This window comes from Mya arenaria, chromosome 14, assembly GCF_026914265.1.
Source record: "Mya arenaria isolate MELC-2E11 chromosome 14, ASM2691426v1".
Taxonomy (NCBI): domain Eukaryota; kingdom Metazoa; phylum Mollusca; class Bivalvia; order Myida; family Myidae; genus Mya; species Mya arenaria.
Window position 1 is genome coordinate 59337546 of NC_069135.1, and position 19580 is coordinate 59357125.

A 19580-nucleotide genomic window follows, 5' to 3' on the forward strand; every position below is an offset into this window, starting at 1 on the left:
TCAGGCAATAGAAGAAGTATTATGGGAATAATTATATGATCATAATAATTTATACTTCAGGCAATAGAAGAAGTATTATGGGAATAATTATATGATCATAATAATTTATACTTCAGGCAATAGAAGAAGTATTATGAGAATAATTGTATGATCATAATATTTCATCTTTCAGGCAACACTCTTGTTTGTTTTCAATTTATTTCTCAATAAATCATTTTAAAGTAAACGTTCAACATATTTATGCATGTGTTAACTTGCGTGATTTGCGTGACGCAGGCAATTTTTTAGACTATAATCTGGGGTAAAAAGGTGCGTCCAATGCATAGTATAAAACGGTATATGATCATATTATTTCATCTTTCAGGCAAAAGCAAGCATCAATATGAGAAGAAATATATGATCATAATATTTCATATTAATTATAAGGCAAAAGCAAGCATCAATACAATGAGAACTAAATTATCATAATATGTTTCAGAAACCTTGAGAAAGACCTGATGTTACTGGCCACCCATTACATAGAGAAAGACAGGAACCTACGAAGTGTGTCCAAGGTGAAGACCATGACAGAGTCTGCTAGAACCAGACAGGTAATACTGAATTTTCTTCCGTATTCTGTACAAGAATGTGTGGTCACTACTTACATACCTAGGGGGTGTGTCCAATGTTAGGACCATGACAGGGTCGGATAGAACTATATATAATATGCTAGAATGTATGCGATCACCATTGAAATTTAAAAAGACAGAAACCTATGGGGTTTGTCCAAGATGACAAAATTGCTAGAACAAGACAGGTTACAAATACCAACTTTCCTTGTATATAATATGATATTATTTATGGTTATCATTTACATAGATATTAACATGGTATGTTCTAGATGAAAACTATATTATAGTCTGCTGAAGAGAAATGTATTACCAACTTCCCTTAAGTACAGTGCACTCATGTATATAGTAAGAATAATAAACCAGCAAGTATTTGAACTGTTACTGGCCTGGGATTAGGTCTTTTCTAACATTCCTATTGTATGAAATGATACGAAATGTCCCTGACCCAGTCATTGAAATTCGACTTTTTAATGAACAAGCCCAAATTCTTATACTTATTGCTTGGCATCAAATTACTATATAAAATACAGAATTTGAACCAGCTCGAAAGACATTTACCCAGTGGAGGGCTTGCAGGCTTTTGTTAATTTAGACCACTGCTGACCATGTAAAATACCTTGTATGTTTTTATTTTTAGCACACATCCATGGGCCCAGGAGACTTCAACATCCCGAACTACGCCCACACGGAGATCGACAGGTTCGGCATCATGATGGACCTCTGGAACAATGAGACCGCGTTCATGGAGTGTAAACGTGAACTGATTGACTGCTACATGGAGGCGTACCACAACGTGTTCGATAGGGATGAGAAACGAGCTCTCGCACAGGTTCGGCATTGGTTATTAATTATAACAACAGATTTTTACCGATTTCTAAGGGACTAATTATATGAAATGTATTGCAAGTTCATTTCAAATTGTTTCAGTGTGTTGAACTGATTATAAGATTTGTGTTGATGATGATGATGATAAAGATGATAGCGATGATGACGACGATGACGTCGACAACGATAATGACGATGATATTGATGACGACAACAATGGGGATGATGATGATGATGATGTTGGTGGTGGTGGTGTTGGTGTTGGTGGTGGTGATGGTGGTGGTGATGATGATGATGGTGGTGTTTGTGGTGGTGATGGTGGTGGTGGTGATGATGATGATGATGATGATGATGATGACGATGACAACAACGACGACAATGACCTCGACAACGATGAGGATGACAATGATGACAACGATGTTGATGATGATGTTAATGATGATGATGATGATGATAATAATAATGATGATGATGAAGATGATGATGATGATGATGGTGATGGTGATGGTGATGATGATGATGATGTCAAAAAGTTGAGGATGACGATAAGGCTGAGGATGATGATGACAATGTTGATGATCATATACAAGTAGATAATGTTATCAGAAGTTTGAATTTCTTTTCAGGTGATTATTAATCTGATGTACCAGCGGCCAAGGTTTGATCTGACATCTGAGTATTTCATCAAAATCTACCGGGCAGAATCAGTCATTCTCCGACAACATGTCAACCTTGTTAAGGGAATTCTTGATAAACAGGTATTTCTATAAGGTGTTTTGAAATGAGAAGTAATCAGTGAACATTACATTAGTGACAAAAAATAAATTTGTTATCAACTGTAGATAAGTAAGAAAGGTATCATTTCAAATGTATGCATTTAAGTTTTTATATTTTTTCGTGTACATGACCAGAAATGCCTTTGATTAAATAATATCATGACAGATGATGACTTCAGTTGTGACTGAAATTCCATTCTTTTTGAAACCATAAAAAAGTTTGCAATACATAACATTCTCAGGGCCAGTATGAAATATTGATCTTATCCTTATCTTTGGACATGCCTCAGTGATTCCACTTAGACGATTGGTCAGCTAAATATAGAAGCCAATCAAAACACTTAGTTTCTAATCATCGTTTTAAGTTCAATCCTTCAGTGATTAGATTCAGCCTATTGGTCAGCTAAATATACAAGCCAATCAAAACACTTAGATTGAACTTGGTTTCTAATCTTAAATTTAAGTTCAATCTAAGTTGCTTATTGAATACTGCCCCTGGTTCAAAAAATTAATAAAATCTCTGATAGGGATTATAATTTAAATCTCTAAATGATGATATAATTTCTCAGATTGAGGATATGCGAGAATACAACCAGAAAGTGTGTCGAGACGGTGACAAGTATGGGCTGCCACATCGCATCGTTCCAAAACAACCTATCTCTGTCAACCATAGCAAGTGAGTGCTTTGATCTTGTCAACTTCAGACCATCCTTTAAAATATTGTGTGCAGGGTAAGCGACCTTACCGTGAATTAATGCACCAGTCAATCATAACCACGGCCCCCTCATGTCTGCGGAATAGCAGGGACTTTGACTTTCAGGGCAAGCCAATGCCAGGTAAAATTGCCATCCTATGGGGACAAACTGCTATTCAAAATCCTGCCAAAATCCCCCGCACCCCATTCCATGCTATTTTTGGCCGTAAACAAAAACACTGCATTCACCCGGCACTTCGGGGCCACCTGATGGTAAAAACAAGGCCCATTTTCCCCGCTATCCCCGGTATACCCCGGACCTTGGGGGCCATGGTTAAAACTGACTGGTGCATAAGCAAAAATATTTTTGTTTTGGTCTGTAGTCAAGTTTAATTTAACATTACCACTCTGTCTTAGAAAGCAAAACATAAACATTCCGGAACTTATACTGCCCAAAGAAAAAGTCAAGGAGTACTGATAGTAATGCAATGTTCAAAATATCTCCTTGGTGCGAACATGCTCGAAGGGTTCTTGATAAAGGATGACTTTAAGTCACATTAGAAGGCTTTACGGACATATTTACAATTAACAGCGTTTGTGGATATCATGAAAACAATATTGTTTTATACAAATCTTAGAAAAATTGCTTTTTTGGAACACATACGGTGAAACTATGGCAAAATTTCTAGATTTTATGATCAGAGTAAAAAAATAAAAATCAAGAAAGGTTCCTGTTGCACCTTTAAAATTGACAACCCATTATTGACTTACCGTAAATGACTGGGTATAAGACGATAGTGGGTATTATACGCAGGCAAAAAAATCAGTGAAAAATCTGAGAAAAAACTTTTGATCTAAGTTTTGGGTTAAAGGACACATAGAAAATATGTCAAAATCGTCTGCCAATCTTGGCCACCATGTTTGTTGACAGTGATGCAAAATTTTTTTTTCGTGAAAATGGCGATGGTTATCTTTAAAACCATACAATGATAATGCAATTTTTTTCATTTTTATTCGTTTCATGTTAGGATAGGCACTGAAAATTACTTAGTGTGACAATTTGTTTCTGGATGGCACTGAAATGTACCTTTTATGACAATTTGTAAGATTTCTTTCTGACAGTATATCGTAAACGATAACCTGTCGAGAATGAATAGGGAAGTTACTGTATGCAAAAACTTTATATTGTACGGGCTTGTTCTCGAAGTGTCAACCTCTACAGAAAAGAATAAAGAACATGGAAAAGTGCGAAAAATCATGACCATTATTGCATCAGTTTGTAGTATTGGTATGTTAAACAGGTCTAAAGGCAGTGCAAATTTTTCACACCTTATCGTACAACTGACAAAAATATTTTGACAGTGCCCAGCTTTGCTTTTTTATATGCATGTCTAATTATTGTTTTATTCAAATTAATATTGAATAATTTTAATAATTTAAATCGTACAATATTTTTTTTTAAATTATAAACATCTTGCAATATACCGTATCCCGATCTTCAAATGCCGTTTTAACCCGTATATACCCTTTCTACATAAATCTAAACAAACTCTCGGCCTGAAATGGACCTCAGAAAAAAGTTCAAAAGCTTGTTACTGGGTATTATACGCAGGCATTTTTTTACATCGAAATCTGAGGGAAAAAAGTGCGTCTAATACCCATTTACGGTAAATTAGATTATTGCCAACAATTTTGTATGAAAAATGAAGTTTTAAGCTAATTTATGCTACCTAAAAAAGTAATAGTTCCCACCATGCCAACTTTATTCTTTATTAGAACAAAAAAATTACCAAAATCAATCATTGCACATTAGTCCTCTGCCCCTCCTAGCCTCTTTTGTTTGGCTGACTGTTGACTTTTGGCTGTCCAACTTCATGTCACATTGTCTTGTTTCACTTTACCTAATAACACATGCTTCTTAATAAATCGTCTGGCATTAAATATAAATGCCTGACCTTTTCAACCCAACCTGTCTGACATCTTCCTTGTGACATAATGAAACTTACGAGGCTAGGATGTGCGAATATAGATAAAAGCTAACTTAGTGTTTAACACAAAATGCCTCAATACTGGTCAATCGGCATGCGTGATCTTCTATAATAACCCACTTAATACAACCAATTATTGACTAAATGAAAACCTTATTTATTTTTGCTTGTCAGAGCCCTTCTAAAGGAATAAATATGAATCTGTCCAGCAAGCATTGATGGATGCATGTTGTTACAGTATGAGCGCATGTTTAGTTATAAATCTACTCTTTCCATTTTCAGGTCAGCACTGCGGAACCTGTTCATTCTGGAGTTCCACCCCAGCCTGGCCATAGCGAGCAGGATACCACAGGCCATGAAGTTCGCTCGTCAGGTTTGCATGTGTTAATATCTCACGCCTGCTCGATGCACACCTCCACCACCATTGTGCTCGATGCACACCTCCACCACCATTGATGCTTCTGTTAAATTAAGATGTTTGTCTTTTGATGCATTTCATATGCATTCAGGAGGTGGGGGGGGGGGGGTTGACAGAGTTATTGAGTTGATTTTCATAACATTTTATCAGCCCAGAAAGAATTTGTGTATTAGGTCGCAATTTCCTCGAGCCAGTATTGTGTAGGGATTTTTGACAGAAATGGGTCAGTTATTGACAAGAATTTTTTTTTATACTACCTAATTTTTTTTCCCAATGGAAGGATTTCAAAAATGTTCCCTACACTATGTTGACATGGTTCCAGCCACCTACCTTTAAGGTCAAGGTCACACTTATGCTCAAAGGCCATTACTGATATCTGATAAACTTTTTTATCCATTCTATGTGTCTGCTACATAACTCCTCAAATTATGGAAAAAAATAAAAATGATTAATTTGGTAAAATGAAAATGCACATCTCATATAAAACAACAAGAACTGACTTTAATATCCACCAACACGTTTTCCTTGTTCTTTACCATAACCCAAAATGTAATCTTTTCCAATTTGCTTTTTTCTTTCCATTCTTTTTGTGTCTGCTCTTTTACTCTGCAAATGTTAAGATGATTTCTAAATAAGTTGACACAGTCCCGCTCAACATCGAACTTGAAAGTTGATGTTTTTGTCCGCCATCAATTCCTTTGCCCCATATAGTTCACAAGAGTAATATTTTTTTTAAAGGGTATTAAAAACATTAAAAACATTGTGCAACCATTAAATCTCAATGCATATTATATATTAGGACAAAAATCTAGTTATCATTAATCTTATTGCTATTGTAAGTCAGTTCCAAAATCAATAAGCTTACAGTGTTTAGTAGCACCTACGGTATTGAATATAGGAATCCAAATATTTAAAAAAACACTACTTATTTTTAGAAACATTTATCTTTAGACTTATATTTTGACTGAATTATTATTTTGAATTGTTGATTTATCATATATTAAATTGCATTTAGGTACTGAAACTTTAACTATGGTCATAGTAATACCTAAAGAGTTTATAAAAGGATCGCTTGCAGAATGGTTTGTTTTTGGAGATTTACGAAACAGAAAAAGGTTGATAGAGATCCTATATTCATATTTACAAGGTTTTATGAGTGTTTTCTTTAAGCGTTCATACTATAAAAGCAACCTTGTTTGAAGGTATGCTTGAAGTTCCGTTATGCTGATGTCAGTAATCAGATCCATGTGCACAAATGTTGGTGAGTTTTCATACCTAAGGGTAGAAAGAGTCTTATAAAGACCATCTGGGACTAACAGAATATCTCTGTTAAAACTGACACAGCATGAATTAGACCTTTTCTGCATGATCGTTTCGTATTATTCACAGTGCTATTCTATGAAAGGATTTTAGAATAATCTTAAAGATGCAATCTTCCTCCCAAAAAAGATTTACCACAATTGATGATATTGTTTTAATATTCCAAAAAGGATAAATAATTGTCCAAAACATGAAGGATACCGAGTTAATTTGAAGGAAATGAATATAAAATACTGTATTTCTACCTTATGAGACTATAGTAGACCACAGTAAATCTTTTAGCATTTACCAATTATTAAATATTTTTGCACTTTCTGCAATTAAATACACGGTAACAAATCTCAGGACAATTATCTAATAGATTGTGTTACGCTTTGATCTCATAATTGTAAAAAAAGGTACCAAAACGTAAAAAAAACATTGTGTCGGAGACCGGGTTCGAACCCGCGTCGCCAAAATTGAAATCCAGAGTCTTACTCACTGAGCTATAAAGGCTTCTTATAATCGGGTGACATAATTAAGCTATACACCTACCTCGGTAATATCACGTGATAACACCGACTAGCCAATCATGCATAAGGAATGAATTCTACCTGGTAGATATACCCAGTAATCTTTTTTAATGGAAAAATATGAAATAACTGTTAAACTTAAATAAATTGTAAACTATGTTGTTGTTCAGTTAGTAAGTTTCAATGCATTGTACACATCGATGCCAAGTTTATGTCAGTTTTCGACAATTTTCTTCTTCTTTTTTCGCTATTTTATCACACGTGAGACAGCCCCTTTAATATGGAGTAAAATCCTAAAACTATGAAACTAAGATTATTTCAATTTACGACTAAAATCAACAAAGATCTCTATTGAAACAATCACCATATTACTGGGCCATTAATTTGGTGGTCATTACTACTAGTATCTTGTCAATGACTACTACTAATTTAAGCGGCCCTTGTTGGGTATAGGGTGCGAAAAAATTGTATACAGAGCTAGGTGTACTACAGCAAAAGCTGACTCACAGTGTTTGAATAATAACTTGGTCCATCATGTGTAAAATGAAAGAACTAATTCATACATGAAGCAAAGAGGCATTGATGTTAATATATGAAGGTCTGTTATGCTGATATCAGAAATATGTTTGGGCTACAGCTCTTGAGAGCAAAAGGTGGAATCAGCAGGGAAGCCAATGGAATATGGAATATCTGTATGAAAACTGATACAGCATGTACATGTATAAGACCTTTAGGACAAACATTCTCAGAAGTCTGTCGAACCCTTTGGTGGAGGCATGATAGCATGCAGTAAATATGATTATTTCATGGGTGTTATTTTTGAAACAGGCCAAGACTAAAAAATTAAGAATACATTAAAATGAAATGTTTTTTAACTTTAAAGACTTAAAAGCTGCACTCTCACAGATTGACTGTTTTGGCATTTTTTTAGCTTTTGTCTGGGAATCAGCTGATTTTGGTATCAATGCCATCATTATGCTCATATAAGACTATAAACCAGCTTACAATAGAATAGATCTTAATTGTTTGGAAAACTGCCGAAAACATCATTTTTCTTAAAGCATAAGTTACAGCGCTTTTAGCCATAAAACAACAATTTTTTCAAAAATTGGCTCATTCCAAGACAAAAAATAAAAATTTTGGTCAAAATGGTCAATCTGTGAGAGTGCAGCTTTGACAAAGTTCTGCCCAATAATAAAGTTATGAATCTATATGCTACTGTATTTTGTTACAGGAGTTAATGCATATCCATAAGCCTGATACCATTCTCGAAGCTCTGATCATGGAAAAGAAAATGTACGAGATTGCGCTTACTGAATGGACGACCATGGAACCAATAGGCACGTCATTCTCACCGCAGATGCAGAAAGATGTAAGTTAATTTTACACTCCAATCGAAACCCTCAAATTCTATTCTTCCGATTTGATGGTTATTGAAAGCGGCCCCAGATTTTTTTCAAGTCTCCTTTTTTAATGGAGTTAAGTCTGTTTCACAGCAGTGATATTAGGAGTGGAACCAATATATAACTTGCACTCGAATGGTTTTTAATGTCAAAAGAAATAAAATCTGAACTCTATTTTGATTTGTACATTATTACAGCTGTTTGCGGAAGTGTTTGTGGAAGACCCCCTGTTTATCTGCGAGATTGCGGAACGATTTGCTTCAGAGGAACCTGACGACACGGCTGCAAGGGGACAGATGAAGACGAAAAACAAAATCATGATGGCGAAGATTGGACGAGTGCTTGAGGTAGGATTTTTTATTAACCTTGCTTGGGATATTGTGTGTAATAAAATGTTTATGGACTTTGAAAAAAGGGCAGATAATAATAATGGTAGAAATTAAATGAATGTTTGTGGTACAAACATTGATATTTCATGTCATAATTTACATTTAGTAGTTAGAAAAGATACAGGTTAAACTAAAACGAGTGCTTTAATTAGGATTGTTGAAAATTACAATGCTTTACGTTGGCGATTAATTGTACTTTAGTTGAAAGGCGCAACAGTTCTAATCATAAAATCTAGCTCACAGTCTGAAGATAGAAAAATTTGATGATTCTTGAACGCTTAATATGTACATCATAATATGACTAGATGAGAGGTTTAGTTTTATTTGCAATTTTTCAGGCAGTTCATGTAAGACAGAGGTTGATAGATGCAGCTTGGGAGACGGAAATTCTCGCAAAGGTTGGTCTGCATTATGTTACCTCTTTATTTAATACTAACTACTTTTAGCATGATTTTAGAAGCTGTCAGCTTTCGTCACAATCATGCTAAAAGTAGTAGCTTGGGACTATTTCTTAGGTATAACCATTTTGAGAGGCCATAAGATGGTACCCCTTGTGTGGATCGAACCAAAAAACTCTTTGGTGACAGGCAGAGAGCTATACCATAAGACCACTCTTACCCTGGTGCGGATCGAACCCACAACCTCTTTGGTGACAGGCGGGAAGATATACCATAAGACCACTCTTACCCTGGTGGGAGTTAAACCCACAACCTCTTTGGTGACAGGCAGAGAGCTATACCATAAGACCACTCTTACCCTGGTGGGGATCGAACAACCAACCTCTTGTTTGAGAGGCAGATAGCTATACCACTAGACCACTCTCAACTTGGTGGGGATCGAACCTCAAACCTCTTGGATGAGAGGCAGACATCTATGCAACAAGCCCATTCTTACCCTAAAGGGTCATTGGATATGTCCCTAGACATTATCCTTAATTATATGAATTGGTAAACTCAGTGTATTAAAACATGAGCATTTATACTCGCAGTGGTAATACATGCATGAAAATTATATTTGAGGGATTTGATCAATTTTCACATGGAAATAAAATGAATATTTTGATTTATTAAAAAAGAAACAACTAAAAGAAGAATTATATTCAATTTCTCAGATATACCGCCAACAAGCCCAAGAGATGGGATTCGATGACTTCCACATGTACATGAGGTTCGTGCAGATGGAGTTTGCAGGCTTCAAGGAAGATGCAGGGAAACCCCCACCCACGTTTATAACCTCTGTCCTGGAGGATGAGTCACTTGTTGACAGGTAGGGAATTTTCTTAATGTTGTGGCTTAATTAATACCAATTGAGGCATTTTGTACCTTTGGGATTGAAGGAAAATAGCCGAAAACACCATGTCTGCTTTTATAACTATGTTTTTGAGGATGAGCATTTTCAAGTTAGAAGTTTCATGGATATTGTTACTTTCAAAATTTTGGGCAAATTGAATTTGCTGTTTTTAAGGACAAAGATAACCACCACCCCTGTATACTCTCAGCCCATGATGATAAATCTATGGTGGGCAATAGTTGGTTTTCTGTAGACATGAAGACTAATTTCACAAAATTGTCTGGTTTTGAAAGACAATAAAGTCATGGTATTGTCATTGCTTTGGTGTCGTTTTTCAAAACTTTTCATACGAGCCATATCTTGAAAAGCTTTGAAGACATGTATACTTTCAACATTGTACACACAAAATAAATGTGGTTATTCTTCTTGCAGGTACACTCCAGGGTTTCTGTATCTGGCCATACACGAGCTGGACGAGGCTCACGTTGGGAGATTCAGTTTCCGTAGCAGGGATGGAATTATGGAGGTATAACATAAATTTGTCAGGAATATTTTTACAGTGTTGGATGTGATAAACTAGGGTTTCTTGTAACATTGGATAAAGAGTGGATGAATGCAGATTTTGATTTTTCGTGAAATTTATAACGAGTGCAAGAAATAAGCTCGGCAAAGCCAGCTAGTCATTAAGCCCTGTATTGTACATTCAAACCAGTTTATTTAACCTTGTGGAATGTGTAGCAGGGTGCTTTAGAGACAGTGCAGTCTTTAGAGATGCAGGTGGTCCATTAAAACAATGTCACTTGTGTAGTTACACACCTGGTTGTTTTACCTTAAATATTGTGAAGCCAGGTGGTTAAGAGACAGTGCAGGTGGTTTAAAAGATGCAGATGGTTTATAAAAATGATGATACCTGTATTTTACACACCTGGTTGTTTTACATTACAGATTGTGAAGCCAGGTGGTTTGGAGACACTGCAGGTGGTTTTAAAGACGCAGGTTGTCCATAAAAATGCTGTAACCTGTGCTGTGCAGCAAGCACATGCCTGCCAGCCTGGCAAGGAGCAAGAATTTAAGAGGTACAGCTTTCTTATTGAGTTTATTGTAAAAGCTTAGCTTTAACCTGTGCAGTGCAAGCAAGCACATGCTTGCCAGCCTGGCAAGGAGCAAGAATTCAAGAGGTACAGCCTTCTAATTGAGTTTATTGTCAAAGCTTAGTTTTTACCTGTGCGTTGCAGAAAGCACATGCTTGCCAACCTGGCAAGGAGCAAGAATTCAAGAGGTACAGCCTTTTATTGAGTTTATTGTAAAAGCAAAGTTTTCTCCTGGTTTACTGGTATGCTTTTTGAAGATTATAAAAAGCCATTGAATTGATGTAGCTTCAGAGACACTATCATGAATTCATAATGGTGGACACAACTAAAAAATATATATTCATGATTTTCCCATGGAACTTTTCACCAATATCAATGTGTATGTTGCAAATCCATTTACTTTGTTTAAGATATCTTTTAACATTTGACTCACTCGGAAAACAAACAAATTATGAACATGGAAGATTGTTGTAAAAAGAAGTTTTATACCCAAATTTTCAAATAATACTGTTGCTGACTAGATAATAGGGAAATTTTCATGGAATGATATATAAACAACAGTTATTGAATTTAACTAAAAAAAAAGTTTTTATTTCAGTGGGAGGAACAGCCCTACAGAAACAAAATCGGAGAAATCCTCGCTCACACAGCTGACCGGTATGTCAAGTTCAACAGCAGGAACGGCGCTGGCTGCCAAGATGGCTGAAGCAGGCGGGCTCAAGAAACGATCGCCCGAGGCCTTCATGTCTATACAGCTGGAAAAGGTAGGAAAGGATATTTGTAACAGCTGTACTAGTGACAGACAAATACCTTGTTGCCTAGTTACCACCCGGCACATGTCAACTACATGAAGCTAATCTTCAGTCCCCAATTTTTTTAATTATCTGAAGTTCCTTACAACAGATTAGACCTAAGCTCATTTTTTGTTTCGGTATAATTTATGTCATGTTTACATTCTTAATATTATATGGACTGTAAAAGGATTAACGCTTTTAATGTTATTAACTTTAACTATATAAGTTCTAAACTATTGGCCCGATGTAACATAAATATTTTTTTAAGACCATACTAAGCTATTCAGACTCAATTTTTATTAAATTTAAATAAGAAATAAGTTCTGAACTATTGGTTCATTGTTACATATATCATTTTTTAAAACTTTATTATAAGCTATTCAGACTCAATTTGTTATTAGATTTTACCAAGTTCTTATTGGTCCAATGTAACATAAGTTATTTTTTAAGAGTTAATTAAGCTATTCTGACTGAATTTACATGTATATCTCCGCATCGACCCCTTGCCTTGATAATCATTATGATAAAAATATTTCCAGACGCCAAGCCGCGATGTGATGTTGAATGAGTTTATTAACAAGAAGAACCAGATGGGAACAGTTCTGAGGAACCCTGATGAAATGACCAAACTAAAGAGGTAGAATATACGAGCTCATTCGAATTTCATTTACTCTCTTACAAGCTTAAGATCAAGTCTTTGTTTCTGGATAGAAACCAGTCTATGGGCTGTATTTAATAAACTGACCTTGAATAGAACTTAAAATTAAGATTCAAAACTAAGTGTTTTGATTGGTCTGTATATTTAGCTGACCAATAGGCTGAATGGAGTCACTGAAGCATGTCTAAGGATAAGGATAAGATCAATATTCAATACTGGCCCTGGGTTCGTTTTTGTAGCAGAGGACAGTAAAATGTTTTGTTTTGGGGGCCAGAATCTTCAATGTATTGTGTGGCAAACAGACACCTATACCTCTAGAGTTTTATGCATTGAAATATTTCTCATGCTGCTTGGCATAGATGTTCGAGTGTCTACCAATTTGAAGAGAAAGTAGTTGAATCGGTTTGTTCTGGTAAAGCAGGTTGGACTACAAAATCATTCTCACATTATTAACTGAATGATTTTTATATTTAGAACCAGTAAATTTATGGCCTTTATATTTGCAGGTCTCTGATATCATCGTTCTGTAACAACTTCAATCGTCGCCTGGCCCAGTTCTCTCTCCGCGGCCAACTCCTCTCATACTACAACAGCATTCTCACGTTACTCGATGAATTCCCACAAGTCAGGTAAACCTGAATATATAATAAAAATTAGCAAGTTTGTAATTGTTTGTATTTGCAGTGATCAAAATGAACACAAGCCCGGAAGCGGTACACTGGTAAAATGTATTCATGGCTTGCTCAATGTCTGAATATTACATAGGAGGGCTTGTTATTTTTTTTATGCCAAGCAATGGTGTAAGATTATGGGCTTGTTCATCCAAAAGTCTAATTTCAATGACTGTGTGTAATTGTTTAAAATTGTGTGTTCGTAATTGTTTCATATTGTTTCTTTTTGTTTTTAATTGTTTGAAATTGTTTTGAAATTGTTTGAAAAGGTTTGAAATTGTTTCTTATTGTTTGAATTTTTTTGTTATTGGACATTTTGCGCTATGTTTACATGCAGAGAGACTCTTTCATGAATTTTAGATCGCAATATTTTTTAAAGTTGCTGAAATTGAGTTATTTCACCTGTTTTTGTGAACAAACACCAAACAAAATCAGACAGGTACACATTTGAATATAGAATAGTAAATACAAGCCTTAAATGATTCTTTTTCAAATGAAAAGTATTTTTTCAAAATGGTTTTTCAGCCAATGAAAAATCATCCTTACTGAATTTCAGGGACACATATTTTATGCTGGGAGAGTCGAACGAGAAGAAATCCAACCTGGATGATATTGCCGGACTTACTCCAGACCCTAGGTATACTGATGTACCATATATTACCGTATCTACATTCCATGTCACTTGCAAAGCGTAGCAGACAAAAATATTACGTTGACTGGCGGCGTCTTCTGACGGGCATCACATGCAATTCATGGAATATTAGTTTTAACCAAAGAAATTACCATTCAGCTTAAACATATTATTATTCTCTCACTAACACCTTCTTAATCATGAAGATTTTATGTAATATATATTTTTGTAATTTTTCTGTTTAATTAATTTTCAGTTCTTCTATATATTTATATGTGGAATTTAGTGTATATTTATATAATAATAAGTTCTTTTTCAGTTTAAGCTTGAAGGAAAAAAACAATGAGTTATCATAATTATAAGTCTTGGGGTCTTAGTATTGGCAGTGGAATTTTTAACCTTGGCCATTACTTGAAAAGTGTTCAAGGTATTCACATGACGCTGTGTATACATGTTACCAGAGAAATGTGCACATGTGAAACATAGCTCATTACTCTTACTTAAATGGCTGTTGAATTACGCCCCGTTTTGTTTAAAGAAAACACAACAAAAACCCGCAATCGTTTATGGTTGCTAGTAGTTTTATGTTAAGCTTTATCATATAGGCAGTAAATGATTTAAGAAATTTACTGATCATGATTAGGTATTGACAAATGTTTTATTTTTCTGTTTCATCAATTTTATCTACAATCTTCAGTTTTCTGAGCTATTTTCTCAAACAGAGGTAAAATTTTCAAAAATAAAGAAACCTGCATGAAAGGACAAAACCAGTAGTTTAAAAAAACAGGCATCACCAGTTTCATGAAAAATCTCAAGTTCTTACTCAACTGGCTCGGCTATTTAAAAGGGACTCTTTATAGAGTCAAAAAAATTTAATTTTGAACCATTCTAGGCTGTTATGTGGCCTTTAAATGAGTTGACTTTAAAGTTGTTGAGTAATTACTTAAAAGTTTTTGTGAAACAAGGGTCAGACAAATGAATACTAAAGAAAGAAATATTTTGCATGTCATTAGAATTTTAGTTTTTTTAAACCCACAGGTAAACACAGAAATTTTTTAACATAACAGATAATGTTAAAATAAAAATATAACATTATATGTCATAATACTTATAGTTATAACTAAATTTAATAAAAACAATAGGTTTAGTCAACAAACTAACAATGAATATAATTTGATCAGTTAAATATTCAAGTATTGTATTTCATGATTTTTTTTTCTTCACTTGTTTATTTATTACTTAAATGTTATTGCCAGTATATATTGAAGAACTTCTCCACACTAGAAAAAAATAAAAACAAAATCTATAAGCAAATTTACATAATAATGAATGTTATTTTAATATTTTTATATACTTTCAGACAAATGCGTAAACGACCTCGCAGAGTTCTGTCCCCTGATGGAAAACATGTTTTGAACATCTGGTTCATTCCACATCACACAGAAACACTGATCATGTTTAAAACGTTGAATGACGAGCACTGTGTCCTTGCCCTCACGTATTGTCTGATAATCGTCTCAGCCCTTCATGATATGCTGCAGTACTTGTGCGCGCATTCAAGACTCGGATCATCTCACGCGAGACTTGGCTCAAGAAAAATGGAGTTTGTCTCGGCTGATTGGGGCGGTACCGAGGGTGTCGGTACGATACTTAATATCAAGATTTTATTTTATATTTCATGTTTTATCATTTCAAATATTGTCGCACCCTTTGTGCAATTGTCCTCTTTGAAGTGCAAGACTTCAAACTTGGCCATGACTTAAACAATGTTGAAGATTAAACTTAATAGACATGTTGCCACATACAATAGGAACATTTACATTAAGGTGCATAACTCTGGCATAAATTATTGTACATTTATGCGCCTTTTTTAATGTAAAAAAATAGTCAAACTTTGACTGTGCAGTGCTTTTGATTTAATTTAATGATGATTTATCATAAAAACCTGACCATGATAATAGCAAACCTTGTCTATTTTTATAAAGAGAAGAAATAAAAAATAGAAGAGAATAGTTTAATTTTCTGTTTAATACTGATTTTTAAAAAAAATGTATGTATGTTGATAATCTTATCTCTTTAAAATTAACAAAAAAATATTGTTACTTTATTATATTACGCTCATGAGTAGCAGACAACAATCGCTATTTTAAAAACCGCAATAAATAAGCTTAAAATTTGTCATTAATCCTTATTTGAAATAATGCAGGTGCTGAATTACGAGAAATACAGAAGCAGATCGACAACCTCCCGCACTCGACCGAGCCTCGATCTGTGTCGGAGTTTATGAATCTACGCCGCGATGTCATGTTTCTTGAGTTCGATACGGCTGTCCGACACTGCATGGCAGATACTTTCCTCTCTACTGGAAATACGCAGGCTTATAAGGTAGGAGAATAACAAATATATATTTGATACGGCTGTCCGACACTGCATGGCTGATACATTCCTCTCTACTGGAAATACACAGGCTTATAAGGTAGGGGAATTACAATTAAATATAAAAAATGATAATGTTTTATAGTTTTACATAGCGTAAACATTGCCGATTTACCTGTTCATTTTGTGAAAAATATTTGAGAAACATTAGGCCTAAGTCTCAAAAAATCTAAAACAAAAGGTTTCAGAGCAATATTTCTTTCAGCTAAATGACTTAAACTTTATTTGACTTAAACTTTATTTGTAGTTTTAACTCTTTAAGGGAAAATATTACCCAAATTATACCAACACAAAAATAGTGAGCTTTAAAAGCTTAAGATTATATATATATATAATTATACCAACAAGAAAATGTCAGCTTAACTTAAGATCTTCGAGAAATTGGGGCCAGTATTGAAGACATCATAGTTCATCATATATCAATCTAGTAAAGGTCTCCTTTCTTAAAAAAATATAATAAAGAAATCAGTTATATTTGTTTACTTTTTTTTTCTTTTTTTTGTGAGCTCTGTAAATTAACTTAAAAATTATGTAGAGGATTCGATTTAACTATGCCCTACAATGCTTTAAATACTATGTTTTCAGTCGATCATCAGCAACTACCATCATGCCTTGCCGGCATTGAGCAACGTTCAGCGTCCGTCCGTGTTTACCACATTTATGGCGGTTCCTGAACCACTGGAATCAAGAGATCTGTCTGCCAAGGAAATGTTCCCGATAAGGGCTTTCTATGGAAGGTAAGTTTCTTTGTTAAAATGAGGAAATGTTTCCATTCAGGGCATTTTATGGAAGGCAAGTGATTCCGTATTTGGTAATTGCCATAGAGTTTCATCCAATATCTGTCCGTATAATTTGTGTACATGGGTATTCCAGAATCACTTAAACACAAGTATTATCCAGCCAAGGAACTGTTTCCCAGAATTTTCATTGTCTAAATTATTCATTTAAAAATCATTCTTCCAGTGATCTATTTGCATAATAATTTTGAGTTTCTTTGAAATAAATGAGAAAACAACGAAAAACCTGTTAGGGCTATTCCATTTAAACATATAACCCTCGAGGGAAGGCACTTTTAAAATTATGCCACTCCCCTACTGAAGCAAATTTACCCCTGTGGAGTCCAAATTTGCCAAAAAAGACACCCACCCATATACTATTTAAATAATTGCCTTCCTCCCGGGGGTTATATGTTTTACTGTAATAGCCCTTAAATTACAACTGTAGATTTATCTAAACTGTTGAATCATACGTATGCTTAATTTCCCTGCATATTTTCCAGGAACGGTCCGTACCCAACCATGTTCTGGCAGTGGCACATGATAGAATACTACATCCAACTGTGTCTAGCGGGGCTTAAAGATGTGGACAGGTATTATAGTATTTCTAAAAAGATGTGACCGGATGGATTTTACGCTACTGCCATCGTATTTTATAACCGAGTAGTGTCAAATGAATAAACACAATATTTAGAATTGTTTACATGAGCCCAACACATCTCATGTAACACATTGATCAGCAATTAAAAGGACATTGCTGGTTATTTTTCAGTTACTCTGTGTCGATACAAACTATGCCAGATTGTAGGGCATATTAAGATCCCATTCAATTTTCCCCAAGAACAATTCTTATGTTAGATTGCCATGCTATTGTTTTAATTCTTTATTTTGTGCACCATTCACTGCTTTTTTGCATGCGCATCAAAAATACTTTATGTAAGAAGGCCCAGAATAATTTTATTATAACTACATAATGTTCTGCATTGGATAAAACCATCATGCGTAAGCCACATATTCATAAGGATAAAAGTCTACTGAGCTTAAATGTTTTGTGTACACTGATTAGATTAGATGAAATAATCTTATTATTTGATATGTCACAACTTTGTTAGACTATCTGTTTATAGTGCCGCGAGGGGCTTTAAGCTTACACACCTAAAACTTATATCCATACATTTCACTCACAGGCATGTAGCAAACGGGGAAATCCTCGGTGTCACCCTTCTGATGGAGGACGTGTTACAAACCGGGTACCAGGATGTGTCCCTGCTAACTGATCATGCTGGAAACGGGGAAGCAGAGAAAGGGAAAGAACGCAAGGCCAGGTCGGGAAGCGTCCGCAACATTGAAGTGAAACGAAACTCATCTGCACTCGGATTGACAGCTAAAATGCGTAAGGAGGGTTTTTGTAGAAAGATGATACATTTTGTGATTGTCTTGATTTGTAATGAGTGATGGCTGTTTTTCCAGAGTATGTATTATTTGTCACATTTTTTATATTGTTTAAAAGAGTTGAGCAAATCAATGTGTTGCCCTTTATACTCCAAAAAGCACCCAGTGCAAAATCCCTAGAAGAAAAGTGTAATTTGTACAAAATCTCCCGAACAACTTCTGTCATTTAGTTTCCTCAAGTTAATGCATACTTTGATAAGATTTACCATTGACAGTTTTAGTTTCTTCTGAATTGTTGGGATAAGAGTGAGGTTCGTGCACACAAACTCACAGGTTCAAACCCCCCAGTAAATTTACATTATACTGACTGTTCCAAGGCGGTGTCTAACAATCCTTGATAAACACACCTAGTTTTTTTACATTATGTACTGTGTTGTTTGTGGAGTTTTGTGCTGTTGTTCCATGTTTCTGGTTTGTGATTGTTTGTTTTTGTGTTCTATGTCTTTGACGTTTACCCTGTGCCAATAAACGGGGCTTACATGTATGTTTAAACTTTCGGCTACTGAGCTTGTTTCTGTAGTTTTTCATATAAATATTACAGTATATCAATTAAACCAACTCTTTGTGTTTCCAGCGATATCAGGTACCAGTCTATCTCGTACCCAGGAGCCAATCAAAGCTTACCGTCTGCTCAAGTTCTTCCTCATGCTGTGGAAATGTCTTGAGTACCTCAAAACAGACTGGGGACGCAGAAAACTTGGAATACAAGGAATCGACAGCATGTCACAGCATAGGGAATTCTGGTAAGAGTTGAAAATAAAATAGGAACCTGTACTTGATCCAGCATTTGAAGTTAGTATAGGCTTAACTTAGGGTTGCAACTTATGGACAAATGCAATGTCTCA

The 19580-nt window shown here is 35.0% G+C and overlaps 1 protein-coding gene across 2 annotated transcripts in view; it reads left to right on the forward strand.

Moving 5' to 3' along the window:
- LOC128217918 (uncharacterized) overlaps positions 1-19580 on the forward strand; it is a 51924-nt gene that overhangs the window by 18402 nt on the left and 13942 nt on the right. For both annotated transcript variants that reach the window (XM_052925374.1, XM_052925375.1), the window contains 21 exons: positions 479-590; positions 1249-1440; positions 2063-2194; positions 2782-2888; positions 5177-5267; positions 8379-8516; positions 8745-8894; positions 9275-9334; positions 10048-10202; positions 10659-10752; positions 11172-11302; positions 11916-12081; positions 12651-12748; positions 13276-13398; positions 13997-14077; positions 15432-15712; positions 16278-16456; positions 17093-17244; positions 17787-17876; positions 18471-18676; positions 19310-19478. In XM_052925374.1, coding sequence (XP_052781334.1) covers positions 479-590; positions 1249-1440; positions 2063-2194; positions 2782-2888; positions 5177-5267; positions 8379-8516; positions 8745-8894; positions 9275-9334; positions 10048-10202; positions 10659-10752; positions 11172-11302; positions 11916-12081; positions 12651-12748; positions 13276-13398; positions 13997-14077; positions 15432-15712; positions 16278-16456; positions 17093-17244; positions 17787-17876; positions 18471-18676; positions 19310-19478 — 2907 coding nt within the window. The remainder of the gene's footprint in view (positions 1-478; positions 591-1248; positions 1441-2062; positions 2195-2781; positions 2889-5176; positions 5268-8378; positions 8517-8744; positions 8895-9274; positions 9335-10047; positions 10203-10658; positions 10753-11171; positions 11303-11915; positions 12082-12650; positions 12749-13275; positions 13399-13996; positions 14078-15431; positions 15713-16277; positions 16457-17092; positions 17245-17786; positions 17877-18470; positions 18677-19309; positions 19479-19580) is intronic.